A 13,554-nucleotide genomic window follows, 5' to 3' on the forward strand; every position below is an offset into this window, starting at 1 on the left:
AAGAAAGGAATGCAAATTGCATGCATGTTCTCCCATGTAACTACAACATTTCAGAGCATACCAAGTATTCACACTGCGAAAGTTACCTTCTCAATGAGTTCAATGCAGGCAGCCAGATCCATTCCAAAGTCAATGAACTCCCATTCAATTCCTTCTTTCTTGTACTCCTCTTGCTCCAGCACAAACATGTGATGGTTGAAAAACTGTTGCAGTTTCTCATTAGTGAAGTTGATGCACAGCTGCTCCAGGCTGTTGTACTACAGAAAAACAAGAAACATTTTCAGTAACAAGAAACAGCCCTACAGCAGCTTGACACTTTTCTTTCCTCTCCTGCAGGCATTTGCCCACAGAACTAGACTTGTATGGGTTCTTTTTCTCAGCCACATTTAGTCTTTGCATTTGTATGGTTCAGTTCAATCCTCTGAGTGTTTCAGTTCCTGCATGGTATGTGGCTTCTAGTATTGTGCTGCATGCTGAAACACTTTGAAGGCATCAGTTTAGATGTGCCTTTTCTTTGAGATTAATTACAATTAATTACACATTTTATACATGGAAAATGCTCCATGTTTTCAATGAATGGCAACTTGTATCAGTTGAAATGTTTCAGCTGCCGGAGTCACACTTCAGTATGTAATACAGTTTTGAACTGGCCGATACAAAACACTGTTTCTCTAGTGCTTTACAATTATTATTTTTTAATTTCTCCCTATTTCCTTACATCAAAAATCTCAAAGCCTGCAATGTCCAGCACACCAATGAAGTATTGTCTTGCTTGCTTGGTATCCAGCTGCTGGTTAATACGAAGAACCATCCACAAGAACATCTTTTCATAGACTGCTTTTGCAAGAGCACCTACATTATTGTACACCTAAGAAGACAAGATAACAGCAGGAGTTACTATTGATAGCAGAGAAATATGTTTGATTTAATCATTAGTGAAATCAATGGTAGATATAATGATATGTGATTCACCTCTTATCAAGGCAGTGAATCATAGATAGTTAAGTCAAACCATGCATTTTAGCTAATGTGGCATTTACCTGCTGGACAGTTTGGCCTTTGGTGACATATTCATTGCCGACCTTGACTCGGGGGTAGCACAACGCTTTCAGCAGATCTGCTGAATTGAGGTTCATGAGGTAGGCAGCCTTGTCAGCAACTAAGCATAGACATGAGAGAGATTATCAGCACTGGAATACAAATTATGGGATTCTCCAGACAACCTACGTATTCAGCATTCATCCTGATTTGCTTGCACAAAGTTTATGTGGTGGTTAGATTGTGCCTGGTCTTCGTTGAGCATTTGTTCTTATTTGTTTATGGGATGGCTATATAACAATGAGCATTCACCTCAATCGCTTGCTGTTAATCATTTGACCTTTGGCTGATTAAACTACCTATGGCATTTTAAAGATTATTATTATTATTATTATTATTATTATTATTAACTGCCCTGTGAATTCGAATGAAGGGCAATATATAAATTTAATAAACAATAATAATATAATTTGTTTTGGATTTTTAATACAAATTTCTATAGAGCAAGCCCCTTCTTTCTGGAAAATCTCAGTATCCTGCCACATGTCTTCCAAATACCTTCAGTGCCATCTGGCTCAGCCTGCTCCTCACGTTGCTTCTGCTTGAACTTCATGTTCCCATAGTGCATTACAGCTCCAGTTAGCTTGTAAATGGCTGTCTTTTCCTCAGCAGTGAAACCCAGGATGTCGATGGCTTCCTATCAACCAAATCAAAGTCAAATTTCTGTCTGATATAATATTGACTGCAACTGGCCTTTCAAATTTGCTGCTCCATAAGGAGGTAAAGAATCTGAGTGACCCTTTTTGGCAATTAGAGGCCTGTGTTTTGTCTCACATTGCCCCACTTGGAACAACATGTCATGGTGTAGTGTTGTTCTGGGGCATTCTGTTGGTGAGGTATTTGTGGTCTGCCTCACTGGCCATGAGGGGCCTATTATTTCTCTCTCTCTCTCTCTCTCTCTCTCTCTCTCTCACACACACACACAGAGAGAGAGAGAGAGAGAGAGAGAGAGAGAGAGAGAGAGAGAATGCTCTTCAAACAACACTAAAGCGTGATGTACCATTTTTCCAAGGCACATTTTGGGAGGAAGCGTCAAGGAAAGCTGTTGCCACGTGTGGCAAATTCAAGGGTATGTGGGAAGGATGCCACTACTGCCTCCTCTGCTGGCCTCCTACATAGACACGCACACGCACGCGCACACACACACACACACACACACACACACACATCATGACATTGTTCCAAGGGTGCATTCTGACCAAAAAAAGGCAAGCCATTGATACTACTCAAGGCAACAAGACTATGTTTAATGGAGAGATTGGGAGAGGGGAGGCTGCTGTCATTCCCATTTCTAGCAAGACTCCTGACCCCCAGCATTTCTAGAATGCTTCCCTCCCCCAAATAAATTGTAGCAAGGGTTCATCACCCCAAGAAATCTAATTTCTGCTGAATAAATTCAGCCCAAAACTGATCTGATCAAATTTCATATATTCCAATCTACAAGTTACTTACATCAGTTGCCATCAGCTCTTCTTGATCATTGATACTGGCAACACTGATCTCACCCTGACTCACAAAGTGAAAGTCATATGGGTTGGTAGTAATCAGAAGCATCTCTGAATAAGGAGAAGCAAAGATACAGATTTATTTTCATCCATTGAATAATCAAGCATCAACACAAGATTTTAGCAAGCAGCAGCCTACTCCAAAACAAATGCTTCTTACCAATCAGTTCCGGCTTCTTGTTGGATGTGATCTGATAAAAGATGTGGTAGCTTCTTTCAGCTTTCAGCTGGAAAGTAACCCTGGACTTCTCCAGGAGATCTGGCAACACAATTAAGGGTAATTAAGTAAAAGGCAGGGAGGGAAAGAAGGAAAAGAAGATGAAGGAAGGAAAGAAGGAGACTGCGTGATGGTCTAGCAAAGTTCCTTACATGTCTCAATGTCTGCAGAAGCCAGTTTTCCTGTAGCACCAAAGTGAATTCTGATGAATTTACCCTATGGGGGGAAATGGCATTTTAATTACAACACATTTAAACCATGTTTTGCATGTGTTTCGTTATCTGCACAGTGCCATTTTATTGATTTTATACATTTCTGACGGGACAAAAATGGTGTACACCAGCCACTGCTAAGAAAGCATAATGAAAAGGAAGAACCATAAATGTCTTATATGTACAATGTCTTGTAAACCAAAGGTCTTTTGGTTCTTCCTTTTCATTGTGTTTTTAATAGTAGTTATTATTATTATTATTATTATTATTATATCTTGCAGACATATGGAGACTTACCCAATGATATGTCATACGCAGAGTAAAACCCACTCAAACAAATCTATTTCCTTGTTTCTATCTTTAGCTATCATTAGATAGGGCTTTACTATTCTTAATCCATTTATTATTATCACAATAATTGTGTAAGACAGAATTAGCATGAAGAAGTATAGTGCTAAAGCAATTAATGTGATCTTTGTGGCTGGGTAACTCATGCCCAAATCTAACACTTTATTTCTTGCATTACATTGGCCCTGATTCTTTTCAACCAATGCTAGGAAAAATATCACAAAACTAATTAATGAAATTGTCTCACTGGTACACTCTTAAATATACCGTATTTTTCGCCCTATAGGACGCACTTTTCCCCCTCCAAAAATGAAGAGGAAATGTGTGTGCGTCCTATGGGGCGAATGCAGGCTTTCGCTGAAGCCTGGAGAGCGACAGGGGTCGGTGCGCACCGACCCCTCTCGCTCTCCAGGCTTCAGGAAGCTTTCCGCAAGCCGTGGGAGAGCTGCCTGCACCCCAAAGCGCGGGGGTGCACTGAACTCAGCGCCCCCCAGGCTTCGCGCAGCTCTCTGCAAGCCGTGGGAGGGCTGAGCTCAGCCCCCCCAGGCTTCAGGCTTCGCGCAGCTCTCCCACGGCTTGTGGAGAGCTGCCTGTTCTGGGGGCTGGGGGAAGCTCGGGCTTCCCCCGCCCCAGCCCCGCGCCTGGGGTTGGAGATAAAAAAATTTTTCTTTATTTCCCCCCCAAAAAACTAGGTGCGCCCTATGGGCCGAAAAATATGGTACTTCTGAACGCAAGACTTACAAAACGGGAAGAGTTGTCATTCCTCACAGTCTTGGCATTCCCAAAAGCCTCCAGCAAAGGGTTGGCACTGATAATTTGATCTTCTAGTGTTCCCTGAAAAAGTGTTATTGCAAAGTTATGTATTTTATAACTACAGCAGTTAACAAAAATGAAAGGTTAGCTTCCTCTTAGATATACAACTCACCTTTAGCTTGCTTGCTTGCTGTGGTTCTTCCTTCTTCTTGTCAGTAGCTGCAGCAATTGTTGCAAAATATTGGATGACACGTTTTGTGTTCACAGTCTTTCCAGCACCAGATTCTCCACTGTCAACAAAAACAGAAGGAAAGACCACTTTGTCAAACAGTGCTTTGCACACAAAGCTTGCTTTGACTAGAATCATACTCATCATAAGCATACTTACGTGATTAGAATGGACTGGTTCTCACGATCTAGGAAAATCAAGAAACAACAGTGTAACTTAGCTTATCCACATCTCCTCTTGTCCCGCTGCTTTCCTCCAGGGAAAACCATGCTTTAGCCCTCAATTGAAGCAAACAGCTGTTCAGGTTTTCTCCGGATTAACATTTGCTCTGATTTAGCACTAAAGAGTAGGTTTTCCCTGGGAAAGGAATGGGGCAAGGGGGAAACTGCTCATACACACAGGGTAAGTGGAAATGTGGATGAGCCCAATTATTGAAATAAGGAATATTCATTTAAAATACACTAGGATAGCCTGATAATTTTAGGCTATGATTGTTCAGAATCTGGATGGTCCCTTTCTAATGTTTCTTTTCATTTTAAAGTCCCATACATCCATTAAGAATGAAAACAACCTGACTTTTTATCAGTTATTATTCATAACCAACACTTATTTCAGTATGCATGCCATAAATTCACATCTTACTGCTCTTCACTATAATCCTGATGTCTCTTGTGCATTTTACTTCCAACTGCAAGCTGCTATAGAAAATACTGAACTATTAAATAGTTCTAAAACTACATATAAGCTCATGAAGAGTTAACAAAGCAATAAAGAAGAATGCCCTGAAATGTTGGCACAGTGCTATTAGGTTTTGGTGTTTTAGAGGACAGTTGAGTTGAGGTTTCCTTCCTTTGAGCTTTAATGGCTACAGAGATAATTCTTAGCTGCAACCCCATCGTGCATGGGACTTTCTGGAAAAGCTGTTGACTCAGTCTCGGGAACTGTCACTTTGTAATCACTTTGAGGTAGGTTGACCTACTTACCAGTTAACATGAACTGATAGGCATTGTCAGAGATGGAGAAGATGTGAGGAGGGGCCTCTTGACGCTTTTTGCCTCTGTAGGCATTTACCACCTCAGGATTATATACTGGCAGCCACTTGTAGGGATTGACAGTGACACAGAAGAGACCTGAATAGGTCTGTAAAGAAAAGATGGATAATAAATCTGATTCTCTGTGGAATAATAATCTGTATTGTGAAGTCAATGGTAAATGTTAAACTGTTCTCACATAGATCATCCAGGCTGCATAACGCTCTTTGAGGTTATACAGCACAGCAGGTTCATGGAGGTGGGTCATCATGGCCATGTCCTCAATTTTATCAAATTTGGGAGGATTCATAGGAAAGACTTGGTCATCCTTAACTGTCACAGTCTGCAAGGAAACAAGAGACCATTCAGCAAAGAGCATAAAGAATAGGACAAATATATTCCTAATTTTTCAATGTCAGTTGGTGTTTCTCTACTCACGTCTCCACCTTCTTTCTTGACTGTGACTTTCCCTGCCTCCTTGCTCTGGACAACACCTTTTGCAAAGGAGATCTTAGGATCCACCACAAAAACTGATGTTTTGGCATCAAATGGCTTGTTTTGAGCCTCAATTCTCTCCTTTTCTGACTTTCGGAGAAAAGGGGCAGCTGCCCCGAAGGCTGCCATTTCTGAGTCCGAAGACATGGCTGCAGCTTAGCAGAGAACACTGTGACAGAGAATGACAGCCCACATGAGAATTGCAGCTGTGTAATGCCACTTTATATATTCTTTTGCATTTCTAATATTGGTATGACTTAGAAGTAGAGGAAATTGTTGAGGAGGCACATGGATTCTAAGTATTTCAATATATTTGAAATTATGGTGTGATTATTATTATTATTATTATTATTATTATTATTATTAGTTTCCCCAGCCACTCTGGGTGTCTTACAGAATATATTAAAACATTAAAAAAATCAAACAAAAAACTTCCCGAAACAGGGCTGCCTTCAGATGTCTTCTAAAAGTTGTATGGTTCTTTATATCCTTGACATCTAAAAGGAGGGTGTTCCACAGGGAGGGCACCACTACCGAGAAGGCCCTCCAGCTTGTTCCCTGTGACTTTGCTTCTTGCAGTGAGGGAACCAGCAGAAGACCCTCAGAGGAGGACCTCAGTGTCTGAGCTGAGTGATGGGGGTGGAAACACTCCTTCAGGTATATTGGGCCAAGGCCGTTTAGGGCTTTAAAGGTCAACACCAACACTTTGAATTTTGCTCAGAAACACAATGGGAGCCAATGAAGGTCCTTTAGGACTGGTGTTATATGGTCCCGGAGGCCACTCCCGGTCACCAGTCTAGCTGCCACATTCTGGATTAGTTGTAGTTTCCGAGTCAACTTCAAAGGTAGCCCCATGTAGAGTACATTGCGATAGTCCAAGTGGGAGAAAACAGAGCATGCATCACTCTGGCGAGACAGTCTGTGGGCAGGTAGGGTGTCAGCCATTGTACCAGGTGGAGCTGGTAGACAGCTGCCCTGGACACAGAATTGACCTGCACCTCGATGGACAACTGTGGATCCAAAATGACTCCCAGGCTGCGCACTTGGTCTTTCAGGGGCACAGTTACCCCATTCAAGACCAAGGAGTCCCCCACACCTGCCCACCCTCTGTCCCCCAAAAACAGTACTTCTGTCCTACCGGGATTCAACTTCAATCTTAATAACTGCTTCTTTAAGCCAGTCTAGAAAGACTACCTCACAGAGGGAGGTATTCACCACCCCATGGAGCCCAGCACCCAGCCGTTCCCAGCTCACTTTTATGAGCTAGGATGGGCAAGGATCAAGGAGACAGGTGGTTGGTTTCACTCGTCCAAGCAGCCTGTCCACATCCTCAGAGGTAACAGATTGGAACTGATCCCATGCAACTTGACTAGACAGGACTCTAGCACTCTCCCACCCTGGCCCTGCTATATCTGAGTGCTCTACTAGGTGACCACAGTCACATTATTTAAATTCCCCAAATTGATCGTGCCAATCCATCAAAGCTAAGAAGTTGTAAAACCAGAACAAACATTAAGTTTTCCCACTCATTCAAGCAAAGAAATGAACAAATTTATAGATTGGTCGATCTATCAAAATTAATGGGGCAGCCAACATCTGTGGAGGATCTGTATTGAAGTGATCAGGGCACCTTGGCACAATTTGCAGAAAGTTTTGTGTCATGGTACTCCACAGAACTTCATCATCATCACAGCAGTCCGGTAGCAAGCTCAGGTGGTGAGTGCCAACAGGACTAGTGACAAAGATGGCCACTGGAAACAAGGTGGTAGGAGCATGCTTGGTTGAACATCAACATTTGCAGAAGTGGGGCAGGGGAGCTTTTTGAAAAACCTAAGGAGGCAAAAAGTTCCAAAAGAAGCCAGTGAGAATGTTAAGTGTCAGTTGTTAAGGGGAACAGAAAACTGGTTGGGGAGGAGGAAGAGTGAAATGCCCTGCTGGGAGTAAATGGCTGGCTAGAAGCCTAAGGTGGAGTGCTCATTCTAAAAGAGAAATTACAGTAATATTTTGTTTGCAAGTCCCACTTGTTCCCTCTAATACGGAACTCAGGTGGTTGAATGCCAACAGAATTAGAGCCAAAATGTGATAAGTAAGGGTGATTCCAAGTGGATGTTTATTGCGGCATCACTGTTTCTCATTTATGAACATACTTTGTTGTTGTTGTTGTTGTTGTTGTTGTTGTTGTTGTTGTGTCTACACAACCCTGTTGGCATCAAAATGTTAGCCCATATTCCCTGAATTTACCCTTCAGTGGCAGGGGGAGGCGCAACATCTTGTCAACATCCTTTTATGACCTCTCATTTGTGGAGCTTGTGTAGGTATTGGGCCCTCTAGGGGACAGAGGGCGGGCACTTGCCAGCAGTGGGTCTGGTATGGGATCCAATGGATCCCATGCCAGCTTAGGCCCTCCCACTTGCCAGCCCACAGAAAGCACCATTTCAGGGCCTCCTGCTGACTGCCACCTGCCCACACATTTGGTGAGCATAAGGGGTCACTGCACCCGCTGAGCGGTGCTAGTGTCCAATCCGACTCTGGCACAGCACCTCAACTCAGTCGTGAATGGCTCTGTTTTATTTCTTTTCATGATTGCACCAATACTTTCAAGCAGCTAGAAAATGAATTTGAAAGTTTGCAAGACAAACTGGATTTTAGGAACATACTGAATTTGTTTCCCCTCTGAATTTCTTGCTCTAGTTTTAAGCTGTTCTATCCTCCTGCCTCTAGCTGAATATGTTTCTTTGGCTTCTAGCTCCAGCTTGCTTAAAAAAGGTAAAGGGACCCCTGACCATTAGGTCCAGTCGTGACCGACTCTGGGGTTGCAGCGCTCATCTCACTTTATTGGCCGAGGGAGCCGGTGTACAGCTTCCGGGTCTTGTGGCCACCATGACTAAGCCGCTTCTGGCGAACCAGAGCAGCGCACAAAAACGCCGTTTACCTTCCCGCTGGAGTGGTACCTATTTATCTACTTGCACTTTGACATGCTTTCAAACTGCTAGGTTGGCAGGAGCAGGGACCAAGCAACAGGAGCTCACCCCGTCGCGGGGATTCAAACCGCCGACCTTCTGATCAGCAAGTCCTTGGCTCTGTGGTTTAACCCACAGCGCCACCCATGTCCCTTCCACCTTGCTTGCTTCCATGTAATTAGCCTCCAGTCATCACAGTAACCCAGGAAGCTGCCTCATACGGAGCCCAACCATTGGTGCATCAAGTTCAGTATTACATTTACCAACAGACAGCAGCTTTCCAGGATTTGAAACAGGCATCTCTCCCAGCCCTACCTGAAGATGCCATGGATTGAACCATGGACCTTTTCATACAAAACACTAAGCTGCCACCCTCCCTGTTAACTTCCATTTTCCTCCCTTATCTTGTTGATTGATGAGTATACTCTTGGTTGTGGATCAGAAATCCTAACCTTTGTATTCTGATGGAAGTTCATGCTCAGCCCTAGACATTACTTTCCTTTCCGCTTGGATTCTGCTCTTGGGGAATTAAATATATACATCATAAAGTAGCTCTCAAGCAGTCCCAGTTAGAAAATTTTAGCTCAATTTGTTAAGATTTGTTCAATTTGTTATAATATTAACTAATAATGTAAATAAATGAGAAGGCAAGACATGATTTTCACTATCATTTCTCAAAACTAAACCTGAAATAAAGGAACAGTCAAACACAGTGTTATTGCTGCTAGTCTATTCCAGTACACATTCTCAAAGAGTGGTATTCATTAGAGAATTCACTTTGTCCTGGATGCCAACTTGTTGCCCACTTTGATGGTTGCCCATTTTGCAATTAGATTTTCTCTGGAAGTATCAGATAATGTCGCAGAGGGCAATTAAAAGCTGGAACTTCTAGCATGTGCTTAGAGGGGAGGAGCACTCGCTAGTAATGCCTCATATGCCAGAACTGCATGATCAGTTAACATGGACACTGTGCAATAAAATCTGAACACAATACCCATAAAATATTTCATGCGGTACATAATTAGCAAGGGGCACTGCACCTGTATTCTCAGCTCAGATCCAAAAGGAGACTTTCTTTGAACCTCTTCCCCCTTCCCCAAGAATGGGTACAATCAGAGCCTTACCTCCTGGTATACGAAATGAATAGTGCTCAGGCTCAGCACCGGCCAGTACTGCAAAACAAAAAGTGCAAATCTCTTCTTACTGGTGACTTTTTAAAGAGTCTTCCAACAATGAATTACTGACTGGAAGCAAAGGAGCATATCTGAAATCCCGTTTGACATAGTCAATTCTCCTGAGCTAATGGCAAAGGCATAAGGAATGGCCTGGCATGAGTGGAATTCAGGGGTGCTACCCCCCCCTCCAGAGCCCCACAATCACCCCCCAACACTTACCTATTAACTATCTGTGGAAGGACAACACAAATTGGCCCTAGACACTTTTATACTCTCGGATGAGCACAAGTACCAGCCCCTGTCCTCCCACCCCCAAGCCATTCTTCACTCAAGGCATTTTGGCTAACCTTTCCCTGTAAAGCATTGTTTGGCAAAGTTGGCTAAGGCATAATTGTCATTTGACATGACTGGATATAATTAGAAATATTTGATGTCCTACAGACTATGTGAGTAAATGCCCTATAAATAATTTCACAAGGGTCTTAAAGGAGAGAATCTGGGCTATTCAAGAAAGCCAGAGTATGGCACAAGGGCCTCTTGAGTGCTATTGCTATTGCTGGTGTTGTCATTGCTGAATGACCTCCTGAGCATTGCTTTCATATCTCACTGTTCTGTTCTGTTTTGGATAGGTGGGTGGGAAGAGAAGTAAATGGGATTGATAATGTTTCCTATTGTAAAGTGCTTATAAACAAGTATTTGCAAATTTAACTCTAATCCTCCAAACTAATTAAAATTATATTGTTATTATAAGTATTTTTGGAATTGCTGTTCTTGGCATAAGAAAGAGTTGCCATCTTAAGATTGATTGATGTGGTCACTTGGGCATAGAGTTGCTTAAGGTGGCTTTGGATGAGCATTTAATACACCAGAGGCTGCATGTTTTTGCATATATGAAGCTTAGCACAAAGCTATAAACGTACATCCAAAGTATGTACGTCTGGTGAACTCTAGTAACATGTTAACATGTAATGAGGCCATTGGTTGGGGGTGTTACATGCTACGTTTCACCAAACATTATAAGAAGCATACCTGTGAATTTGTGTGCATGTGATCAAGCATCACACAGTTGTGTACAAAATAAAGTACCGGTAGTTTCAGCCATTCTTCCAATTAACCTACCCACAATGACTTGTGAGCAACTAATATCACAAGTAGAATTTAGCATTGGTCATTGTGGCTTTAGTTATCTTTGTATCAATTTAACATCAGATCTAAAATAGCTTAGTCGCAGAAACTATAAAAACCTGCTCAGAGATATTTCCCAAGAATTGGTACAATGGAAACATTTAAATCTCAGTTGGCTTGGCAGGATAGCCGTGGTTAAAATGTCTATTCTTCCGAAGTTTTCATTTTTTTTTTCAGGTTTTGCCCATCCATATTTTCTCATCTCTGCTTAAAAAATGGCAACAAAAGCCAATTCTCTTTGTTTCATCTGGGGAAAAATCTAGAATAAATTATAAAACGTTATTTAGGCATAGATCTAAGGGAGGTCTCAGATTGCCCAACCTAGGACTCTTTTATGCAGCATTTCAGATTAAATCTCTGATCCCCTTGATTAGGGGGAAATATGACATTCCATGGGTACAGATTGAGGCCTCTCCCTCTTCACTGTCAGTAAGGGCATTTTCTTTCCTAAAACTATCCCAAACTGAGTGGAGAAAAATTCAAAACCCATTTTTTAAAGCAGTGCTGATGGGACTCAGTTCTGGCCCCCAAACCCTCACCATTGACTTCACTGTTGGACCATCCATTATTCCAACAGGAGGATGAATATGGACAATTTTAAAAACTTGAGGAGAAAGGCGTCTATCGGATAAGAGACCTTCTGCCTAGAGATAAAGCAATTTCTAAGCATAAGCTCATGGAGAAACTGGATGAACCTGGTTCCAATCTATTCAATTGTGCACATTTGCAAGATACTTTGAGTCTCTCTGTAACAAATCAATATATGAAATAAAAGGAGCTGCGTCTTTAATTTATAGCATTCTTCTAGAACAATACGCAGGCGATACAGGAGGCCTCCGGACAATATGGGGGGGAAACGTAGGGAACATAATTGCAGATAATAAATGGCAATCAATTTGGCATAACCCGTCCCTACGAACCTTCTCTGCTCGTTTGCAGGAGGCTTCTCTTAAAATTTTATTTTGCTGGCACTGGGCTCCATCACGTCTAGCCCAAATAAACACTAGCATCTATTCCCTAAGCTGGAAAGGCTGTAGGGAGATATGCTCATATTTTCATGCATGGTGGAGTTGCACGATGGTATACTCATTTTGGGAATCCCTTCCACCCAGTTCTGCTCTTGCATAATCTCAAATTTAAATTTAAATTGAATATTATTATCAGCAGCCCAAACAACAATAGCCCGATTCTGGAAGCAACCTATAGAAATCTCAATTGAAATCTTGAAATCTTTGGAATGTGGTCCTATCAGAATGCCTTACTCACCACAGAAGGGTATTTAAAGGCACTTCAAGAATAGACACTTTTGGTGAAACTTGGCTTCCATTCTTTTCCTTTATAAATGAGACAGAAAATACATTTATTCCACCCACAACACAAGAATCTCTGTGGAGAGAATACTTGAATTGATAATATATAAATAAACATATTACTTGTGCGCTGTGGTCTAAACCACTGATCCTCTTGGACTTGCCAGTCAGAAGGTTGGCAGTTCGAATCCCCGCTACGGAGTGAGCTCCCGTTGCTCTGTCCCTGCTCCTGCCAACCTAGCAGTTCAAAAGCACACCAGTGCAAGTAGATAAATAGGTACCGCTGTGGTGGAAGGTAAATGGTGTTTCCGTGTGTTCTGGCACTTGGCATGGTCCTCCGTGCGCCAGTAGCAGTTTAGTCATGCTGGCCACATGACCTGGAAAGCTGTCTGTGCACAAATGCTGCCTCCCTCGGCTTGAAAGCGAGATGAGCGCCGCAACCCCATAGTCGCCTTTGACTGGACTTAACTGTCCAGGGGTCCTTTACCTTTTTTTTTTTTTAACTGCATATGAAACTTAGTGTACCACTGGACAAGTTACTGTAGTTCTAAGAAGTAAACCCATTGTGGCTTCATCACATTGTACCCATGTCAAAAGAACCAACTGAATAAGCTTTTCAGAATAAAAAAAGGAATCTAACTTCAATGTGCTGGCATTAAAGGGTAATATAATCCTTCAACAAGGATAATTTACAAAACTCAAAAACCTGAACAAGTTAATGGGTTACTGGTTATATAAATACTAAAGTGTTCTTTACTCTGGCAAGGGAATAGATTGGAAGAGCCAATTACCCAATAATAAAACAGTGCCAATTCAAAATAAGGTGTGGGCATGATTCCTTTTTTAGACCACTTCAAATTACGAGTGGATAAACTTACAAAAGTTGCAAATTAACTGGGCTTGATGATGTAGCATTTGAAAATAATTCAATGGCTCCAATTTCTAAAGAAGAACAAACACTAGGGCATCATCTTTATGTTTAAATCAATGAATATATAAGAACCTATGAATCCTACTCCAAAGCATTGTATGTTAA

The 13,554-nt window shown here is 42.0% G+C and overlaps 1 protein-coding gene across 3 annotated transcripts in view; it reads right to left on the reverse strand.

Moving 5' to 3' along the window:
* The window catches only part of LOC308470374 (myosin-1B), an 87,183-nt gene extending 76,911 nt beyond the window's left edge, over positions 1-10,272 (reverse strand). The window contains exons 1-15 of one of the 3 annotated variants that reach the window (XM_080993562.1): positions 10,243-10,272; positions 9,973-10,020; positions 5,832-6,057; positions 5,593-5,736; positions 5,346-5,502; positions 4,522-4,549; positions 4,306-4,423; positions 4,122-4,214; positions 2,973-3,036; positions 2,764-2,862; positions 2,551-2,654; positions 1,597-1,735; positions 1,041-1,159; positions 719-868; positions 87-257 (exon numbers count right to left, since the gene is read on the reverse strand). In XM_080993562.1, coding sequence (XP_080849688.1) covers positions 87-257; positions 719-868; positions 1,041-1,159; positions 1,597-1,735; positions 2,551-2,654; positions 2,764-2,862; positions 2,973-3,036; positions 4,122-4,214; positions 4,306-4,423; positions 4,522-4,549; positions 5,346-5,502; positions 5,593-5,736; positions 5,832-6,035 — 1,590 coding nt within the window. In that variant the 5' untranslated portion in view covers positions 6,036-6,057; positions 9,973-10,020; positions 10,243-10,272. Of the gene's footprint in view, positions 1-86; positions 258-718; positions 869-1,040; positions 1,160-1,596; positions 1,736-2,550; positions 2,655-2,763; positions 2,863-2,972; positions 3,037-4,121; positions 4,215-4,305; positions 4,424-4,521; positions 4,550-5,345; positions 5,503-5,592; positions 5,737-5,831; positions 6,058-9,888; positions 10,021-10,242 lie in introns of those variants that run through there. The other 2 variants (XM_080993564.1, XM_080993563.1) reach the window with 2 other exon arrangements.
* Positions 10,273-13,554: the final 3,282 nt, after the last annotated feature.

The sequence above is a fragment of the Podarcis pityusensis genome (genome assembly GCF_964106645.2).
Source record: "Podarcis pityusensis genome assembly, chromosome: 2".
In the NCBI taxonomy this organism is placed as follows: Eukaryota; Metazoa; Chordata; class Lepidosauria; order Squamata; family Lacertidae; genus Podarcis; species Podarcis pityusensis.